This window comes from Myxocyprinus asiaticus, chromosome 45, assembly GCF_019703515.2.
Source record: "Myxocyprinus asiaticus isolate MX2 ecotype Aquarium Trade chromosome 45, UBuf_Myxa_2, whole genome shotgun sequence".
Classification (NCBI taxonomy): Eukaryota; Metazoa; Chordata; class Actinopteri; order Cypriniformes; family Catostomidae; genus Myxocyprinus; species Myxocyprinus asiaticus.
This window is the reverse complement of record NC_059388.1, coordinates 28,084,372-28,106,047: the sequence shown is the minus strand read 5'-3', so window position 1 is coordinate 28,106,047 and position 21,676 is coordinate 28,084,372. Positions and strand designations below refer to the sequence as shown.

The window sequence follows — 21,676 nt, the reverse complement described above, 5'->3', positions numbered from 1 at the left end:
AAGTACCTGCTTTTGTAATCTGTGAGCTGGGGTGGAATGTGCTTTGGTTTATTTGACAGAAGGAACCCCACATAGCTCTTCTATGCTGGAATTATTTGGCTTTTCCATCATGCAACATGATTTCTGCCCACTTATAGGGGGAAATCTCACATAAACGGGTCACATTGCACCCCACATTTTATCTGAAGAAAATCAAGCCTATTTTATGACCATTAAGATTTAGCATTGTGACATTATTTAAATGATTTTCTAGAATTAAGTACAGTATCCTCTTTTTTTTTTTTTTTTAATTCTCATTATTCTCAAAGGTGGATTAGATTCTTATTTCTGTAAAATTGTACCATAATACAGTGTTGCACAAGGACAAGAAAAACTAGCTTCATACCATTTGACCCACATATGTTTTTCAGCTAACGAAAATGGGTAAAATGTAACTATTTTCGAATGGGCCACATTAAAACCCCTATATCTCTGAGATTGATACATACACAGCCTTAAAAATAAAGATACACATATTAAAGTTTTTATGAGACCCTATAATTGGTCCAGGCAGTGTTTAGTGATAGCTGCTTAATTTATTTCAAAGACAGATTTATTGTAAGAACTTGGTGCTGTATTATTTTGGCAAGAGATTGTTAATTTCAGAATACATTGGAAAAGCATGCGTAAGAAATGCAGGTCTTCCATGCTGTAGGTGGAGCTTTTTAACACCCCCAAACAGCCTCATTTAGTAGCAAATTAGATAAGCAACTTCCGAGACTTTTCGGCTCTAAATTCTTCTTTAAAGCACTGCCACTAAAAAAAAGAAGCTTAAAAAAAGAGAAACTTTTTAGTGTATTGTTGTTCGTCTAGTCGACTATCGTTACCCATCCCTAAGCCACACCCTATGTTGTGCTCTTCAACTACATTTGGTTCTTTCCATGTGAGTCGCTACATTAACCCTTTATTGCACCATGCTGCCTTTTGGGTAACAAACCAATTTTCTTCACTTTGTAAGTACAGCTGAAGTCAGAAGTTTACATACACTTAGATTAAAGTCATTAAAACAAATTTTTTAACCACTCCACAGATTTAATATTGGCAAACTATAGTTTTGGCAAGTCGTTTAGGTTTGTGCATGACACAAGTAATTTTTCCAACAATTGTTTACAGACAGATTGTTTCACTTTTAACTGACTATATCACAATTCCATTGGGTCAGAAATTTACAAGTTAACTGTGCATTTAAGCAGCTTGGAAAATTCCAGAAAATGATGTATAGCCTTCAGACAATTAGCCAGTTATCTTCTGATAGGTGGTGTACTGAATTTGTAGACCTACCTTCAAACTCGATGCCTCTTTGCTTGACATCATGATAAAATCAAAAGAAATCAGCCAAGACCTTAGAAAACAAATTGTGGCCTCCACACATTTGGTTCATCCTTGGGAGCAATTTCCAAATGCCTGAAGGTACCACGTTCATCTGTACAAACAATAGTATGCAAGTATAAACACCATGCCATTATACCACTCAGGAAGGAGATGCATTCTGTCTCCTAGAGATGAACGTAGTTTGCGAAAAGTGCAATTTAATCCTTGAAAAACAGCAAAGGACTTTATGAAGATGCTGGAGGAAACAAGTAGATAAGTATCTATATCCACAGTAAAACGAGTATCAACATATATCGACATAACCTGAATGGCTGCTCGGCAAGGAAGAAGCCACTGCTCCAAAACCACCATAAAAAAGCCAGACTATAGTTTGCAAGTGTACATGGGGACAAAGATCTTAATTTTGAGAGAAATGTCCTCTGGTCTGATGAAACAAAAATGGAACCGTTAGTCCATAATGACCATCATTTTTTTTTGGAGGAAAAAGGGTGAGGCTCGCAAGCCGAAGAATACCATCCCAACCGTGAAACATGGGGGTAGCAACATCATGTTGTGGGGGTGCTTTGCTGCAGGAGGGACTGGTGCACTTCACAAAATAGATGGCATCATGAGGAAGGAAAATTATGTGGCTATATTGAAGCAGCATCTCAAGACATCAGCCAGGAAGTTAAAGCTCGGTCGAATACCTCCAAAGTTGTGGCAAAATGGCATAAGGACAACAAAGTCAAGGTGATGGATTGGCCATCACAAAGCCCTGACCTCAATCCAATAGAACATTTGTGGGCAGAACTGAAAAAGCATGTGCGAGCAAGGAGGCCTACAAACCTGACTCAGTTACACCAGTTCTGTCTGGAGGAATGGGCCAAAATACCAGCAACTTATTGTGAGAAGCTTGTGGAAGGCAACCTAAAATGTTTGACCCAAGTTAAACAATTTAAAGGCAATGCTACCAAATACTAACAAAGTGTATGTAAACTTCTGACCTCTGGGAATGTGATGAAAGAAATAAAAGCTGAAATAAATCATTCTCTCTACTATTATTCTGACATTTCACATTGTTAAAATAAAGTAGTGATCCTAACTGACCTAAGACAGGGAATATTTTCTATGATTAAATGTCAGGAATTGTGAAAAACTGAGTTTAAATGTATTGGCTAAGGTGTATGTAAACTTCTGACTTCAACTGTACATGATGCATTTAAAGTGGCAATAAAACCGTTGCTAAAAATGGAATAAGCAACATGTTTCTGTTGATGCTGTTTCATGGTCCAAATACGTCCTGGTCTTCATTTTAATATCTTTTTCTTGCATGGTGCGCTGTGTGGTGGCTGCATGTCATTTACTCCCATTAGAAAAGCGATTTTCATTGGTTGTTCAATTTTTTTGACAGAGAAATGGATATTGTGCAGTGATGTCACATATGCAGCCACTGTAGGGAATATTGCGTTTATGTTTTTAATTGTGTTTTTTTTTTTTTTTTCATTATTAAACTCCCCTTTTTAGTATTTACTTAACACTTAAATTAAATCTTTAAATGAGCATTTACTAATATTTAGTGCGATTAAAATTGTTTAATAGCATTGTTCATTGCTGTTTTTTTTTTACATTGTTAGTATTCTGACATACACAAAATGTATCATTACCAACAAAATGTACAAATTTTAACTTAAATAAAAACCTGTCTTTGATTCATTTCTTTCCATTGTTGCACAATGTTGCCTCCAAGCAACATGCTTAAAATTATTATATTAAAGAAATATTCCGGGCTTAATACAAGTTAACCTCAAGTGATAGCATCTGTGGCATAATGTTATTACCACAAAAATAAGTTAGACTCGTCCCTTCTTTTCTTTAAAAAAAAAAAAAAAAAGAAGCAAAAATCACTTACAGTGGAAGTGAGTGGGGCCAATTTCTGGAGGGTTTAAAGGCAGAAATGTGAAGCTTACATTTAAGTCTTCCGTTAAAACTCATGTATTGTTTGAGCTGTAAAGTTTAAATCGTTGTATTTGCATCTATTGGCTATACTTTTGGTGAGTACTTTAATGTTTACGGATTGGCCCCATTTACTTCTATTGTAAGTGTCTCATTTTTTTGTAAGGAAAGGAGAGACGAGCCAAAATTCATTTTTTGGTAAACAACATTATGCCACAAATGATGTTGATTGAGCCATTCCTTTAAATTATAATTTTTCTTATTTTGTTTAATATTTTAGTAATAAGGTCCACTTTATGCAAGAAATGTAAATCTAAAAAAATTTTAAACAAAGATTTCAGGAATGCATGCGTGCAAAAGAGGGTTAATAAATTTGAGCTTATGTGTTTTAATAACATTGTCTTTATGTCTGTATGTATCCCTGCAGTATACACCTGTAAGCTGTCAGAGGATGAACACCCTCTCTTCCTGCGTTTAGTGGCGGGACCCAGCAAAGATACACTCAGCTTTGTCCTGAAGGAAAAGCAAACCGGTGAAGTCATGGTGAGCTTTCGCCTTCATTTCTCTCTTAACGTGAATCCTAAATTAATAAAACATACATTATTACAGACATCACGGAAGTGATCTCAACTTTCTCTCCCTCTTCAGTGGGACGCCTTCTCTATTCCTGAGCTGCACAACTTTCTCCGCATCCTGGATAAAGAGGAACAGGACCAGATCTGTGTGATAACCAGACGCTACAGCAGTTACAAAGAGAAACTAGAGGAGGCCATGAGAGCTGTGGGCGGCCCGGGCTAATGCTAATGTCTAGACAAGAGAATTAGCCCCTAGTGGTCACTGTGTGTTATGAACACTGTTAGGTGCCAAGCAGATACCCGCTTGCAAAAACTCCAAAAGAGGAGAACACTGGACTCTTTCACCTCTCTGAATGCATCACGAGTGCCATATTTGCCCTCCTACTCTCTCTTGCTCTTCACAGTTTCAACCGCTGCGGTTATTTGTATTTTATTTTTTTCTGAACTTTTACCTCTTGATCTTGTGAACGATGCAAATGTGAAAACCAGATCATATCTGGTTTTTATTTCATTGTTAGATGCTGTGGTTTGTATATATTTTTGTTTGTTGTTTTTAATTTATGTGGGTGAAGATTTTTTTTTGTTTGTTTTTTTATTATGAGAGAGTCTTATTTTATTTCAGATATGTGTATTGACCAGAAACTGATGGGGATTGTTTTGTTTTATATATATATATATATATATATATATATATATATATATATATATATATATATATGACTCAGTGTGCCCTACCAAAGATAGTGTTGGTGTTTGATGTGCTGTTGACAAGATTGACAAATGTAGCATGTTAGGAAGATGACTTAAACTGCAAATCACATGCCACGTGTGACCAAACAAAAGAGAGAAAAGATTTCGTATTGACAGGAAGTGTATGGTTGTGATTAGAGAACAGTAAATTGTCACGTTGTAGAGCGAGAAAGTGAAGACAAAGGCAAGAAGAGAGGCATTTAACATGTTATAGTGATTAGTTGCTGAAGGAATGGCACAAAATGAAACTTAAAAACAACCTTTCTTGGGTTATGTGGTGGAATTGGAACAGAACAGATATCGGGAAGTTAGCAAATGTGTGTAGAGGATGTTGGAAACCATGCGAAGGGAGCTGTCCCACACTGGTCTTGGAGCAAATGGAGTTTGCTTCCTGACCTCTGCTCTTCTGAAGATGTGACTGATGTTGTTTAGGGTCTTTTTTGTGTTGGTTTGTGTTCATAAGGTTGTGATGTTAAACGGCCATGGGTTTGAAAACACAATCACAGTGAACAAAGCATGCGTTTTTCCGTCATGCTTTTAAACCGGGGTGCCACTGCTTATCAACCTTGAAAAATGCATTAAAGAGGAAGATTACAAATGATGGAATGTCAAAGCGTTTTCAAAACTGCTTCATTTGATGGTAAAACCGGATTAAAGTAGATTTGAGCTGTGCAATGCTATTAGATGGTAAAAACGTATTTACATTGTGGTATAATCTTTTGTTTCCATCTGTGATTCATGCATATACACATATTGTGATGATTTACCACAGAGTTACTGTATTAGGAGTATTCAAATTTCTCTGTTCTGCCAAAAGAGCTTTATTTTAGGGGTATTTCTGCATGGCATTGAGTGGCACCGTACTATGTTATTGTGATCACTCTCACAATGTGGCTGAAACTTTACTGTTATTATGTACAGAATGCAGCCAATAGTCAAGGCTACTTTGTCACAGCACACAGGGTCAACAATGGAACAGTTTTAAATGATACTTGTGTATCTTATTTAATATAAAGACACATTTATATTTTAATTTCTTTAAGCCAGTGCTGCATGACAGTTTTCTGATGGGTACTGCACCATAATTTTGTGTCTTTGCAATGGCCACTGTGCCACATGCATAGCGAGCTAGTGGCACCTTGTGGTCAACTGCTGTAATTACCAATCTCTGCAGTCTTATGGCTCGCCTGTCAGTCAATTATCTTAAAGACACAGTTTTTATTTTTATTTTGTTATTATTATGATTGGTTCTATAGCCTTTAACCAAATATTTAGTTGAAATCTAAAGTTTAGTTTAAGTTTGAAACAAATTGCCTGGTGCAATCAATTTGTACACCTTATTAAAGTGAGGTTAATTTACAGTATATCTATATTGTCAAATGGTGTTACCATGGCAACTTTAATTGTAAACACTGGTGAATATAAATCAGAATAACTAGTGTAATTTTTATGTGAATACATCACAATAGTCTCAAAATATGCAATCAAAATAAAGGGTTGTCAGGGGGAAAACGGTAATCGTATGAATGCTTTAAGGGCACTTTATGTTTTAATTCAGGGATTTGTTTTATTTTTATTTTATTAGTCATCAGATGCCTATGGTCTTCCACTGTTTTAAAACTACATTGCGTCAAGTGGAAACTCGGTTATGTGTTTTTTTTTGTTTTGTTTGTTTTTTGTTTTTAATTCAAGCTGTTTATGTACTTGATTTTATAGTTCATAAAGTTCAACAAGCTTCTGTTTGTAGAGTAAGACTGTGAATGAATGTTTTGAAACTGTAATGCTTATATTCATGCGTTGTAAAGGTGTGTGGATGTGAGCATATTGAATATACATGCATGTGTTAATTCATGTTATATTAATTCATGGCTGTTTTAGGACATCACTGGGCCAGTGCTGTTGAGATTTCTGTTTAACAGCATATTTAGCGATTGCTCACAAAACCCATACTCTATATATGCCAAAACATGAATTATCTCATTTTGTTCCACAGTTGCAGGTTATGTCCATATGACATGAACTGGTTTTGTGACGGTATGTTTTATCTGCAGAGATGAAAAGGGGGGCATATACATATCTCTCTCTACCAACCAGCCACTTACAGCAGTCCCATTCTAAAAGTATTTTGGTATTGGAACTGTAAGCAGAGGTGGCATATGGGGATGAACATTGTCTATGAGATCGGTTCAGAAGATACAGTGCCTCACTGATTGTAGATTGGTAGAATCCAAATACATCCAGATGTCATGCATTTTTGACAGTGATGGAGGTTTTCTGTGGGTAACTTAATTTGTATTGTTACCGATCGTGGCCTTTGTTGTTAAAGACCTTGTTTCTTTAAATAAAGATTAAATGTTTCTAAATTCACCACAGCTGCTCTTTGTGTGCGAGAACATTGTGCATTTAGCTTAAAAGAGTTGATTCCACTTGGAATAAACCCAAAAGCTGTTTTTTCTAATTATATATACACCGATCAGCCACAACATTAAAACCACCTGCCTAATGTGTAGATCCCCTTGTGCTGCCAAAACAGCACCAACCCGCATCTCAGAATAGCATTCTGAGATGATATTCTTCTCACCACAATTGTACAGAGTGGTTATCTCCAACAATCATTCCACGGTCCAAATCACTGAGATCACATTTTTTCTCCATTCTGATGGTTGATGTGAACATTAACTGAAGCTCCTGACCCGTATCTGCCTAATTTTATGCACTGTACTGCTGCCACACGATTAGCTGATTAGATAATCGCATGGATGATTGTTGGTGCCAGATGGGCTGGTTTGAGTATTTCTGTAACTGCTGATCTCCTGGGATTTTCACACACAACAGTCTCTAGAATTTACTCAGATTGGTGCCAAAAACAGAAAACATCCAGTGAGCGGCGGTTTTGTGGATGGAAACGCCTTGTTGATGAGAGAGGTCAACAGAGAATGGCTGGTTCGAACTGACAAAGTCTACGGTAACTCAGATAACCACTCTGTACAATTGTGGTGAGAAGAATATCATCTCAGAATGCTATTCTGAGATGCGGGTTGGTGCTGTTTTAGCGGCATGAGGGGGACCTACACAATATTAGGCAGGTGGTTTTAATGTTGTGGCTGATCGGTGTATATCACTCATTTAGCTTGTGTTATTATTCAGAACACCTTGTTGTAAACCTATTACAGGGACACTCACCCCATTGTGCTAAAGGGCACAATTATGGTCAATTATTCATAGATAACCCCTTGATTGGGATCGAACCTACAATCTTTCAGATACCAGCTCAATTACTGGCATACATACCACCATTATTTCAACATCACTTGACTGCAAACGATTTAACTGAAGCCAAAACTTGCTCAAGCCAGCCACACATGTGAATCATGTGCCCTCTGAATGAACCCGTTTTAAATGTCCTCATCGATGAGCTCATCGCTAAATCACCGCAACACTCAGCGCAGAGTCCAGCGCGTCTTCATTCATGGCGTCCGCAAACACACGCTGAACTTTTACAACTATCAAAAACACTTCAGGACACAAGCATGTAAGTTTACGCATTTATGTCGAAGTAATGCCAATCCAAACGCTTTGTATTGCAGTTCACGTCAAGTCGCGTTGACGGACATATTCAAGTATTCCAGTATATTACAAGTATTACAAGCTGAGTATATCTCTTTAATTTTAAACACTGTGAGGTATTTTCGGTAGAGCAGTGTGGATGGTGTGCGTTATTTGCTAACAGAATCGTGTTTATTAAAAGCCTAGCCCATATCATCTACGTGCATTCCTAAATCTTTTGTACCAATACAGGATGTATTTAATGAATTTCGGATACGTTTCCTGTATATGAGAAGTTTAATCTGTAATGGAGAAAAGTGTGCGAAAAATGTCTGTACTGACTTAAAGGAATATTCCGGGTTCAATACAAGTTAAGTTCAATCGACAGCGTTTGTGTCATAATATTCATTACCACAAAAATAATTTTGACTCATCCCTCCTTTTCTTTAAAAAAACGCAAAAATGAGCTGACAATGAGGCACTTACAATGGAAGTGAATGGGTGCCAATATTTGAACATTAAAATACTCACTGTTTCAAAAAGTTTAGCCATAGGACATAAACATTATGCATGTTAACATGATTTTAGTGTGATAAAATCACTTAATATCCTTTTCTGTGTAAAGTTATAGCGAATTTTACAACTTCGTTGCCATCACATTATGTCAACAAACCCGAAAACCCTAAAATGGCTGTAAAAATGTCCATTTAAATAACTTTACTGCTCAAACAGTACGAGTTTTAACAGAAGAATTAATGTGTGGTTTTAGAAAATTATAAGCTCATATTTCTGCCTTTAATCCCTCCAAAAATTGGCCCCATTCACTTCCATTGTAAGCGCCTCACTGTAACCTCGATTTTTGCTTTTTTATTTTTTTTTTTTTTAAAGAAAAGGAGTGAAAATAATTTTTTGTGGTAATCAACATTATGCCACAAATGCTGTCGATTGACATTAACTTGTATTAAACCCAGAATATTGTTTTAACTCTCAGAGACCCAAGCATAGAGATTGATGATATCAAATCTTGATTTTTAGGCACATTTTGCTTTAAGGCAACTATCGTCATTGTCTCTACTATTGTGTGACTTTAGCTAGTAGTGACATTTAATAATTGCAATTTTTTCCTACCAAAACTGTTGATGTGATACAGTTCAGAGCTACTGGTATGTGTATTTTTTCTATTTATTTATGTTTTATATTATATATATATATATATATATATATAAGTTATTGATTAATTAATGCAAACAAAAATTTCTGCTACGCTGTGTCTCTCATGGTTAAGCAAAAATAGCATTTAGATGTTAGGACTGCCATTTTTTTTTTATTAGGCTATACACATTATTATGTTTACATCATATGTTTTTTGAATATGAAAAATATTATTATAAAATTATTAAAATCATTAGGCACTATTTATAACACTGTATAAAATTTACATTGACATATTTGGCAGGCACTTTTATCCAAAGTGACTAACAGTGCATTCAAGGTATACATTGTATCAGTTTGTGTGTTCCCTGGGAATCGAATCCATGATCTTGGTGTTGCTAGCGCCATGCTCTACTAGTTGAGCTACAGGAACTCAGATAAATCAAAGTATATAATAAGTATATATTATATTATTATAAAATGTTTTAATATATTAATTATTTATAATTATATTCTTTTTATATTTGTATTTCATTATATCCTTATTATATCATATATTAATATGATCATATTGCCACACCCCCAAACCTTTAATATGACAGAAAAGGCCATAATTTTGCCCTAGAAAATTTATACGAGAATTTCTGTGATATTCCACCCAACTACTTATTCGGTAGATATTGCCGAATTTGTGTCTTTTTATCAGTACATGTAATAGTTAGTTTTAAAAGTCCTTGTGTTATTGTGGCTAAAGGTAAATAACTATTTCTTCAGGGCTGAGATCAGTTCGATTAAGGCTGCACTGCTGGCAGTTGTAGTCGGTGTGTATCTCATTCCTTCACCCATTGACCCTGAGCCTTACATGTGAGTCACACTTGATTTTTATTGCAAATCAATTTACTTTGTAGTGAATGCAACTTCAGTTGATCACTATTTTCTCTTGCTTGCTTCATGTTGACATATGTTATCCAGATTCGAGGGACCCCCGCCAGCTCTGGAGGGCCCTTTGGCGGTGAACACACGGCTACAGAGAGGTCGACAACTGTTCTCTGATCAGCTCAAAGGTCCGGAGTCCTTCACTGCAGACCAGAATGGTGAGCCCAGTCTGTGTGCTTTTATATTGGAATGTTTGAGAAATACAGTCAGGCTTGATTTCTTGATTGTGTCTCTCAAGGAAACATCTACACAGGCACCATCGATGGGAAACTCTGGAGAATCAACAAGGAATCCCTCACTTTCATCACTCAGATGGGGCAGAACATTCCTGAATGTGGTAACCACCAACATAGTGCAAACAAATGTCTGAAAACACATTATGGCACAGGCCCTAACAGTATGTAGTCATAACAGGCCACTCAGCTTGTGTATTGTGTAGTGCACTTCTTGTGGCTGGATGAATATGTATCTGCTGTCTTAGAGGTGTTCATTGGCTTGACACGTGTGGAAAAAACCCAAACAGTCCCTGTGTGCTGCTGCCATCACACATTAGACATGCTTAGGTGATTCACAAAGACTAAAGTGTTGATGTATCAAAGGTTTTGATCTTCAAAAGAGTCTTGAAACCAGATGTCTTCATCAGAGCATAACTCGTATTTTTTACGAAGCTCTTGGTCCTTATGTCACGGTTTGCAATCTTTTGATACATCCCTGTTATTTTAACCTCCCTTTATTTGAGGAATTATTTTAGCAAGGGCTTTTAACAATCAATCTAGTGTGTTCAAAGCAGAAGGCTTCAACACGGTCAGTAAAATCATTTGCCTGTCAGTTAGTTGATTATATTGTTTTCCGGGTACACACTTTGGGTTATCATCCATACATTTGCATGTCGACATTCTGTTGTTCATATAGGCACAAGCATGGACTATGAGCCGGTGTGTGGTCGTCCACACGGCCTGCGATTGGACCATGATGGGCAGATTATTGTGGCTGACTCTTACCTGGGTCTGTTCAAGGTAGACCCTTGGACTGGAGAAAAGACATTGCTTCATTCCAGCAAAGAGGGTCTGTAAACATTTGATTGCAAAAGTGTGCTGTCTTGAAGATGTTTTAAACTACATTTGTTTGTCATATATCTCTTGGCCATGCTTTGGCATTTGCTGTATGCATTTGTGCATTTTATATTAGACCTTTAAAGCATACTTAGGTTTATTTTTTATCTCCCTATAGTTTGATTTAACAGTTCAAGTTTTGGTAAATTAATATAATAAATCACGGGCATAGGAATGATCTGAAAAGTGGGGGTGACATATTATCCGCTTGGCTCATGAATATTAATTAGTCAATGTTAATTATTATTAATAGTATGTAATTTATTAATTTTGAATTAAGAACATTAATAAATATTAATATGAAGAATATAGTTAATTCATTAAAAAGTAAATTAAATTATAAAAATATATTTAATATTGATTGATATTTATAATGTTAATAAATAAATACATTTATGTATTTATATTATCATGAAAATAATAATATTAATCAATCTTAAGTACAATTTTCATAAATTAATTGTATTTAATATTTATTAGTTTATTAGTAATTATTTTATTTTGATTTATATTAATTAATGTTAACTATTTGCTATGCCCCTGTAATAAATACATTTCATGTGTTTATGTACACTGTCTTTTTCAAGGAGCTGACGGGATTCCCTTTGGCTTTCTGAATGGCCTGGAGATTTCCAAAAATGGGACAGTGTTATTCACAGACTCCAGTAGTAAATGGGGGAGACGTCATGTCCGATATGAGGTACTGTATGTGAGCAATGGATGACTGTATGTTGTACTGTGTGTTTAATTTAATGAAACAAATTCCTCCAAACCTGCGCTGATGCTCAGTTCTCTTTGCAGGTGTTGGAGACAAACCACCTCGGTCGCCTTCTATCGTATGACCCTGAGACCGGTCGCGTTCATACATTGTTGGACTCTCTCTACATGCCTAATGGCATTGCCTTCTCACCTGATGAAGACTTCCTGCTTCTAGCCGAGACCAGTATTGGACGGATTATTAGGTGAGTTCTGGTGCTGTACTATATTTAAAATGATTACAATATACAATAAATGTAGTGTTGAGATACTTATTTAAAAATGTACATTTTCCTCCCCATTTTTCAGGTTCTGGTTGAAAGGACCTAAAGCGGGCACAAAGGAGATTGTCCTGAGCAACATGATTGGTTACCCTGATAATATTCGTGTCAGTGACCGTGGCACATTTTTGGTGGGTATAACCACGGTTAGATTCCGTGGCCGACTTTTCCCACCATTCCTGGATCTGATTGGTCCATACCCTGCCCTCAAACGCTTCATCGTGAAGGTGGGTGTGTGAAAAGCAAATACATATTTGTGCTTTAAAGGAATAGTTCACCAAAAAATTTAAAATGTGTCTATTTACTCACATTATTATTAGGGCTGTCAATCGATTAAAATTTAAATCAAATTATTACATGATATGCCAGTTAATTGCACGTATCAATATTTGCTGGAAAAGGCCCCCAAATATAGAGTTCAATATATAATCAAAATAAGTATAAATATAATAATTCAGATAATTCAAAGGTTTGTTACCTGTCCAGCTGGAGTTGCACATTCTGCCCCCTGCTGACTGCGTGTGGAAAACATTAAGGTGGTATTTAAAGCTCCAAAAAGCAGATAAAGGCAGAATAAAAGTAATCCATAAGACTCCATTGGTGAAATCCATGTCTTCAGAAGCACTGTGACAGGCTTGGGTGAGAAACAGATAAATATTTAAATCCTTTTTTACAATAAATTCAACTCCCTGCCCAGTAGATTCGCCAAATACAAAAGAAGAAGAATGTGAAAATGAAAGTGCAGATTGATAATAAAAAACTTGTTTGTTCCTTTGTGTTAAGCAGATGAAAGGAAGTCATCATGGTATGACATGAGGGTGAGTAAATGATGAGAGAATTACAATTTTTGGGTGAACTATTCCTTTAAGTTGTTATTCACTGATTTTATTTTTTTAGGTGAACTTTTCCTTTAAGAGTTGTATTTAATCTGTTATTTGCAAGAAAATGCTGACATGAATTGAGATATTAACTGTTAACACTCAACATTTACACAAACCTTTTAACAAAGGCCTATGGAGCCATTTGACCAAAATGCTTTGCTGATATAGTATTCCGAAGTGCAAATTTCAGTTCTTAACTCTGTATTTCAGCTCATTCCTCTAAGCTGGTACAGTGTTCTGTTGCCCAAATATGGGCTGATTCTGGAGCTGGGGCCTAATGGAGAGGTGATTGACAGCCTTCATGACCCTTCAGGCAGCCTGACCTGGGCCAACAGTGATGTCTTCCAGCAGGGGGAGCACTATTATCTTGGCAGCACTGATCTGCCATTCCTTCCTGTGTTAGAGGAGTGGAGTGGTGGACCCAGAGAAGTGTAATGCGCAGTAACCTTTCCTAGAATATGAGATGATTTGCATTTTAATCATGCACTGCAGTCTACTGAGGAGAGTACGTGCTCTGTGGTGCTACATTCATGTAACTGTGAATTATTTGATTCAGGTTTCGTGAAGCCATTATAGTTTGTCTAACACGATGTTGTAACTGTACTAGTAGTTAAATTGGGTTTGGTTTCCCATTTTGTTTTATGGCCATCAAGGGGCGGTACTGGACCGCTTGCTCATTTTGTAGCACTGTTGTTCCTGTTTTTTGTGTGTTGTTTTTTAATTTAACACATAGTTTTCTTATCTTGATATAATGCAAGAAACAGAAGTGTCATTGGGTTTACATGGTTAACTTTCCTCGTGTCACACTAATAAATCATTTTTATAAAAAGAAATGGACATGAATTGCAACTAGACTTTATGGTAAGCAATATGCAGTCATTTTTTCAACTAAAATAATTTCAGAATCCTTTTATCAAACAATCAAAAATGACAAAAACAAAAAGTTGAAGCTACCAACACACATAATGAAAGAATTATTCATGGTAGTATGGTAGGCATACTAATTCGTGTTTTTTAAACATACAAATCAGCGAATCAGAACAATTTAAGGTCAACAAACATTTAAAATGTTATATACTGTGTTAGTGTTTTTGTGACAGAATATGTAGGGTGAAGTGTTGTTGAATCTTGATTTATACTGTATATCAAGATAAACACAATCCAACATTCAATAAAGTGCATTATAAATGTTCAGAACTGTGCCCTATTCATAACAGAAGTGAAACAAAGTTCTTAACAGGAATAAAAACAAAAAGAAACAATATATGTTGTCAAACTGTCATTATTAATTTCAAAGCAGCAAAATGAACAGTAATTCAAAGTAAGCAGGAATATGTTGTTAATACTCTCACAGATACGTGTCAGCTGGCAGTTTGTCTGGATCACATGTGATGATGTCAGAGAACTGGAGTGGAAAAAGGCCATCCTGACATAAAGTGTTTGTAGTGTGCAGTAACCTGGGCGCACCATGATGACCTCATCAGAAGAGAGACAGATGGTCTTTCTGGGAACATCAGGATATAAAGGCAACAATAGGGTTTGTTATTCAGTCTTTTATTCTCATCCTCCCTTTTCTATTCTGCCATTTAACCAGCATGTCTACTTCAGCGTCTGTCGTTGTTTGTTTCTGTGAAGGTTTAGGCTACTGAACATTAACCGAGGATCAAATTTAAACCTGATGGAACAGAGACAGGCAAAACACAGCTCTGAGATTTAAAACATTTCCTACCAAAATATAATTATTAATTTATATATAAACTCTATCATTTTATATAAAATAATATTTTAATAATTTAATTTGTTTGAAAACTGTTAGCTGTGTAGTTGTTTTGCTGTTGAGGAAGTACTGACTGTGAGTAGTAGATGCCTGGTGTTCTGCAGGACAGCCCAGAGCAGGACTGTAACCTCATTAAACGATGATTCATCTTCTCCAGGACTTCCTGATTGATGCTTTTGGCAATGTTACCCAACTGAAAGGGGTCTGCTGTCAGGTTATAGACCTCCAAAAACACCTGAAAGACACAGAGACAGTGAAGCAGTCCTCCTGACACAAACTTATGTGAAATTTATGATTTATATGCTGCATGATATTTTATATAGAAAAACAAATATCACAGAAAATTTTTAAGATGGTTACTGGATGAATGTGTCACAACACACAGTGCATCGCACCCTGCTGCATATGGGGCTGTGTAGCTGCACGGCAGTCAGAGTGCCAATGATGACCCCTGTCCACCGTCAAAAGTGCCTACAATGGGCACGCGAGTGTCAGAACTGGACCTTGGAGCAATGGAAGAAGGTCAGATGAGTCGAGTTTTCTTTTACATCACGTGGACGGCCGTGTACGTGTGCGCCGTATACCTGGGAAAGTGATGGCACCAGGACGCACTGTGGGAAGACGACAAGCCGGTGGAGGGAGTGTGATGCCCTTGGCAATGTTCTGCTGGGAAACCCTGGGTCCGTCCATACATGTGGACGTCAGTTTGACATGTGCCACCAACCTAAACATAGTTGCAGATCAGGTACACCCCTTCATGGCAATGGTATTCCCTGATGGCAGTGGCCTCTTTCAGTAGGATAATGGGCCCTGCTACACTGCACATATTGTTCGGGAATGGTTTGAGAAACATAATGAAGTGTTCTTGGTGTTGCCCTGACCTCCAAATACCCCAAATCTCAATCCGATTGAGCATCTGTGGGATGTGCTGGACCAACCAAGTCCAATCTACGTCAGCTCCACCTCGCAACTACAGGACTTGAAGGATCTGCTGCTAATGTCATGGTGCCAGATATCACAGGACACCTTGAGGGGTCTTGTAGAGTCCATGCCTCGGCGGGTCGGCACTGTTTTGGTGGCACGCGGAGGACCAACAGCATATTAGGCAGGTGGTCATAATCTTTTGGCTCATCAGTGTAGTTCACTGTCCACACATTGACCTTTTGGGACAATTTGCATCATATTGCCACACTATATGGGTCAAGTAGTCACAATGGAACTTGCCACTTAACCAGTGATGTAGGTTTCATGTGAACATTGGGGTTGATGGGGCAACGTGGCCCCGCGGCCCCGCCATCAAGACCACCAAAACAAAACCTATGCCTCTCTGTACATCTACACCTGCATTACATTTACATTTATGCATTTGGCAGATGCTTTTATCCAAAGTGACTCACAGTGCACTTATTACAGGGACAATTCCCCTGGAGAAACCTGGAGTTAAGTGCCTTGCTCAAGGACACAATGGTGATGGCTGTGGGGATTGAACCAGCAGCATTCTGATTACCAGTTATTTGCTTTAGCCCACTACACCGCCACACACTCACATTAAACAGTCTATTATAGGCTTTTCAACAAAACGTAAAAAGTAAAACAAATGAGGTACATAATTCATGAAACAACAAAAACATCGTTTTGGGCAACAAATTTCTGACATTTACAACCTGACACGCCCCACCCCGAATATCATAAATACATTGTGTCCTAAGAACACTTTGAAACATTTTGGTAAAAATCTGCCTTCATAATATAGTTGACCTTTGCCCTAATGTGTGCCTGTGATTATGATTGCTTGGATAAACAAGCGCTAAAACAAAAAAAGTTGTGAAAAGTGAAAATGTACTTTGAAGAGTACAATTAGCAAAAATGATTATAATTTAAGATGGTTTTGTACTAGTTGGTTGAAATCAACATACAAAACCTCTGCTACAGAAAACACACATTTGTGCAGTTGGAAATTTGACTCCAAATGTTATTGTAACTGAGATATAGCCTTTGTGACAACTAGCCCCAGTCTCCATTAAAATATTGAAATAATATTAATTTCAACTGTCCAAAAAGTTTTTTTTTTTAACCTCATTGCCATCAAATTCACAATACTGTAAGTTGGCAGCCTGTGATACTGTGCGAATACAGGCGTATGTGTTGTTGTACGAGTCCTCACACACACAGTCAGGAAAACACTCCAGCAGAGAAAAAAAACAGCCATGTTGTTATGATCGTTTTTCTTTTAATATTCATGAATGATTATTTATTTTGAACATGCATGCAGACCCTCACCGAAACCCCTGGACCCCGGGGCAGGCCGGATCTGAGATGTTGTTTCCTTCTCCCTCATACTCCACAAGAACATCAGATCTCCATGTGCTGCTGTTTGCTTTACCGATCTGAGACATGTCAAATTCATTTAGAATTATTTTAATTTAATAATACTGGACATTTAACAACTCCACAACCAATCATCTTGCAAAAACTTAGTGCAAACTACCCCTTGACCCCTGGGGATGCATACCATGATAGGAAGAAATGACATCCCATCCGAGTTTCATTGACGTTATATCCTGCTATGTCCAGAAATCGTTGGACCCAAATCAACATTTGCTATGAGCAACTGTAAATAGATAAATAGAACTACGTATGGCACACAAAAGAATAATATATTAATTTTTCTGTAAATAATTTTGTATTGTTTGTATTACCAAGCTTGTCTGGTTCGGTTTGATATTTGGCCCTCGCACCAGCAGAGGAACTCTGATATCAAATTCGTAGAGTTGCCTCTTATCCATGGGGAGCGAAAACTGACCTGAGAAGAAAAAACAAAGTTAACTCCATTAATGAGACAACTCAAAGTAAAAAAAACACACATTTGTTCATATTTTAACTCAAAATGTACCTGTGTGGTAACCATTGTCTGAGGTAAAAATGACATAGGTGTTGCTAAGCTCTCCTCTGACATGCAACTTTCTCACCACTTTCTCCACCAGGTCATCTACTGAGAGCAATGTGCTCCACCTAGTGGAACAACATTCATTAGAAACTCTGGATGTTCTCCCAACTTTGAGTTTGTGGCATCATGATGATTAGCACAAATAAAATAATTACAACTCGACCCTCCTTTAAAAAAATTAAAAGTGGTTACAGTGAGGCACTTACAATGGAAGTGAATGGGGCCAATTTTTTGAAGGTTTAAAAGGCAGAAATGTAAAGCATATAATTTTATAAAAGCACTTACATTACATTAATTCTTCTGTTAAAACGTGTGCATTATTTGAGCTGTAAAGTTGTTTAAATCATCGTTTTAGGGTGAACAACATTGAGTCATCATGGCAAGCAATTTATCACGCTAAAATCATGATAACACACGTATTGTTTACATCTTGTTGCTATACTTTCGAAATAGTGTGTATTTTAACTTTTACGGATTGGCCCCATTCACTTCCACGGTAAGTGCCTCACTGTAACCCAGATTTTTGATTTTTTTTATATTCCTTTAAAAATATAAATACCTTTTTCTGTAGGCATTATTCAAGAACTCCACTGAAGAGTTAGTCATGGGGGTCTTGGCTTGCCGGATGAGCCAGTGCTTGTCCTGAAATGGAGCTTCAAATGAGTGTGTATACTGTATACGCAAACAAACAGCAAATCAGAACATTTGTGACAAAGGCATGTCTGTACCTTGCCATGTATGTTAAAGTTGGGGAAACTGCTCTCATACTGAGGGGCGGCCATCCAGGGTGAGTGAGGAGCCAGGGTGGACACCATCATGAAAAACGGCCTGCGGTTTGACTTGTTTTCCAGGAAGTCTATGGAAGTATTGGCCTTGGACAGAGTGGAAGGGATGTGTTAAAGCCACTTAACATGAGTTTCCTAAGGTATAATGTAATTTTTTGAACAGTTGAGATCAAGTCTTACCAGAACGTCTGTAAGGTAATCCTCACTGTAGTTCTGCCCATGTCGCTGTGCCCTGCCGTTCACAGACAGCGTGTAGTTGTAATACTTTGAGTTTCTTTCCTGTGGAAAATATATAACTGTTACTATTGTACAGTACAAGCAAGATGTTCGATTCCAGTTCTAGCCAGACAGCAAAATTCTATATTTTAAGCTACAAACTGCTTTCCTTGCCGTCCAGCTGAAATTTGTTTTTTGCAATGTGGATGGGAAAGGTTAAGGGGCTTATCAACATGTTCCAGTTAACCAAGTCTCCACTTAATCATTAATGTCTCATTCTTGTGACTCACAAGCCTGAGAACCCAGGCCTTTTGATCAACAGAGTCTAAACTGATTTATAACAGTAGTCAAATATAAAAGACCGAGCTGTACAGAGAGAGTACTGTAACATAATAGTACTGCTACTGTAGCGGGACCCGGCTGGTACATGATAGCTGTGCAGTGTGTAAACCTCACTCCACTGGCCTCAAGAGCCACACTAGCAACAGACGCTAGAGGCTGTAGCCTTTAGCTTCCTCGTTAGTGCCCCCGCCTCCCATGCAAGAGATGCTGGTTCAAATCCCCCTCGGAGCGGGTCAAGAAGGACCGGTAACAATGGTGCCGTGACCCAGATGGGAGTGAGGTTTAGGGGGGTGAGTGTAACAGGAGCCGGCTGGTACGTGATAGCTGTGGGGTATGTGTAAACCTCACTCCCCTGGCAACCTGATGCTAGAGGCTGTAGCCTTTTGCCTCCTCGTTAGCGTGCTGGATCTAATCCCATTCGGAGCGGGTCGAGCAGGACCGGTTACACTACTACAATAGTGCTGTATATATGACAGCTCTAAAGCTAGTTAAACCATTAGTAAAAGCATGATCTGATTCCATCATTTTCTTACTAATGTAAACTAGTGATCCCAGCCTGGAGGAACATGCTCCACTCCTCCAGCCTTTGTGCTGCCATACTGAAGCAAAGACAGAGACGGAGATGATTTACAGTAACGTACTGTCAGCTGATTCACATCTTGGCAAGACTATAGTTCTTACAAGGCCGTGCTGATGTATGAAAGCAACTGGAATATCTTTGCTTACTTTGATGCCAGAAATGACAGTATCATTGTCAGTGTCTTTACCTCATTTAGATATTTCCCAGCGAAAAAGGTCTATAGGTGCCGTGTTTCTGAAGAAAGGCGGGGAAGGTGTTGGGCTCTTGGGTCTTCTGCCACCCCACACTGCTACAGTTACCCTGTGTTGTTGACAACATGGTGGTTATGAGGATACTTGCCTGTCAGAATGCTTGCCCGGCTTGGGCAGCAAAGAGGACTGGCAACAAACTGGGGAAGAGAAAGAATGATATAAGTTAATGCCATTTGCAAGAATGCAATGGCTCAAATGCATGCCTTATGATGCATCATCAAGGTAACATCCAAACATGTTAAAATTGATCAATGAATGTGCATTGCTTTTGATATCCCTAATTATTTATGAATATATTCTTATATTGAACAATATTAGGGGACATTAAGCTGAAACTACATCCCAAGGGTTAAAAAAACAAAACAAAAAAACATGCAACAACCCTCAACATTGCTACTGAACACATTTGTTATTTCTTTTAATGAGTAAATGTTATTACAGCATCACCTATAAGCGTCTTCGTTTTGGCCAAAGGTATCTGTAAAAATTAAATGTAAGATGGCATGATTTTAACACTTTTAACCCCATGATAAAGCAGCGACTCCACTTAGCAATGCACAAATAAAACATAGTGGAGGAAAACGTGATTCCAGATAGTATACAAAGGCAGTAAAACTCCCACTCAATTTATGTACCATGCCGCCGATCAACACATCCAAATCATCGGTTAGGATTAAAACAATGTTCGGTTTGGGATACATTGTATCCGCGGCCAAATTGTTACAATGCAAAGTGACGCAGATGAGAATAAAATGCGACATTATTAACTGAAATGAGGCCATCTTTGATTGCGAATTAAAAAACAAATAAAGCCATAGCATAGATGGGGAACTTTCCTTGCGATAAAAGCATGAAATGTTGTTTGGTGGAAGCGCTCCTATAGAGGAGCAACTAACTTTCCCACTATGCGAAATTACGAATTGTACTATTGCGAAGGTTTATTGTATGAATATTAATTAGGCCATGCTGAAATTGATTGGTTGTCTGGAGCGTCTACTCACGTCGCCTACTTAATATTCATAAGCCAACTAGGATTCGCTAAGGGGCCGTTCACACCGAACATATACATTTTATATATATATATATATATATATATATATATATATATATATATATATATATATATATATATATATATATATATATATATATTAGTAACTGTTGTTTTTGACCATTGTGCCATGTCTCGCGCAGGAGCGCAGCGTTTTTTAAACGCTGTGTCGAGTTAATTGGAGCTTCAACATTACAAAACGCGTCTCGAGACATCTGCCTTCGGTTATATTCATTTTATTTATTTATTTTTAAGCACAATACTGTTTACGGTCTGAACGGCCCCTAATTCCCCAGCGGATTAACGCCCACCTACCAAAGTCTGCCTTTAAACCAATCAGGTTGATCTGCTGTGTGAACGTCACACTGAGTCATTAATATTAATTAGCGAACCCCCTCACCGTAGTAGAATTAATTTAACATTCCTGCTACCAGT

General features: G+C 37.6%; 3 protein-coding genes across 3 annotated transcripts in view; 2 read left to right on the top strand and 1 right to left on the bottom strand.

Annotated features, from left to right (window-relative positions):
• Positions 1 to 6,995, top strand: part of LOC127435135 (ras association domain-containing protein 3-like) — a 55,964-nt gene extending 48,969 nt beyond the window's left edge. The window contains exons 5-6 of the mRNA XM_051688350.1: positions 3,731 to 3,846; positions 3,952 to 6,995. Coding sequence (XP_051544310.1) covers positions 3,731 to 3,846; positions 3,952 to 4,101 — 266 coding nt within the window. The 3' untranslated portion in view covers positions 4,102 to 6,995. The remainder of the gene's footprint in view (positions 1 to 3,730; positions 3,847 to 3,951) is intronic.
• A 989-nt stretch (positions 6,996 to 7,984) lies between these two features.
• Positions 7,985 to 14,923, top strand: LOC127435236 (adipocyte plasma membrane-associated protein-like). Its single transcript, XM_051688523.1, has 9 exons — positions 7,985 to 8,160; positions 10,101 to 10,190; positions 10,299 to 10,420; positions 10,501 to 10,599; positions 11,175 to 11,327; positions 11,962 to 12,074; positions 12,176 to 12,336; positions 12,440 to 12,638; positions 13,503 to 14,923. Exons 1-9 carry the CDS (start codon positions 8,000 to 8,002, stop codon positions 13,725 to 13,727), a joined length of 1,323 nt encoding a protein of 440 aa, XP_051544483.1. The 5' UTR covers positions 7,985 to 7,999; the 3' UTR covers positions 13,728 to 14,923.
• On the bottom strand, positions 14,832 to 20,891 carry gnsa (glucosamine (N-acetyl)-6-sulfatase a). The gene is given in 12 exon segments (XM_051688524.1): positions 14,832 to 14,967; positions 15,144 to 15,304; positions 17,350 to 17,456; positions 17,582 to 17,610; positions 17,613 to 17,643; positions 17,645 to 17,680; positions 17,769 to 17,872; positions 17,963 to 18,081; positions 18,576 to 18,658; positions 18,745 to 18,888; positions 18,982 to 19,080; positions 20,826 to 20,891. Coding segments are annotated over 11 exon segments (843 nt in total). The 3' UTR covers positions 14,832 to 14,967; positions 15,144 to 15,279.
• Positions 20,892 to 21,676: the final 785 nt, after the last annotated feature.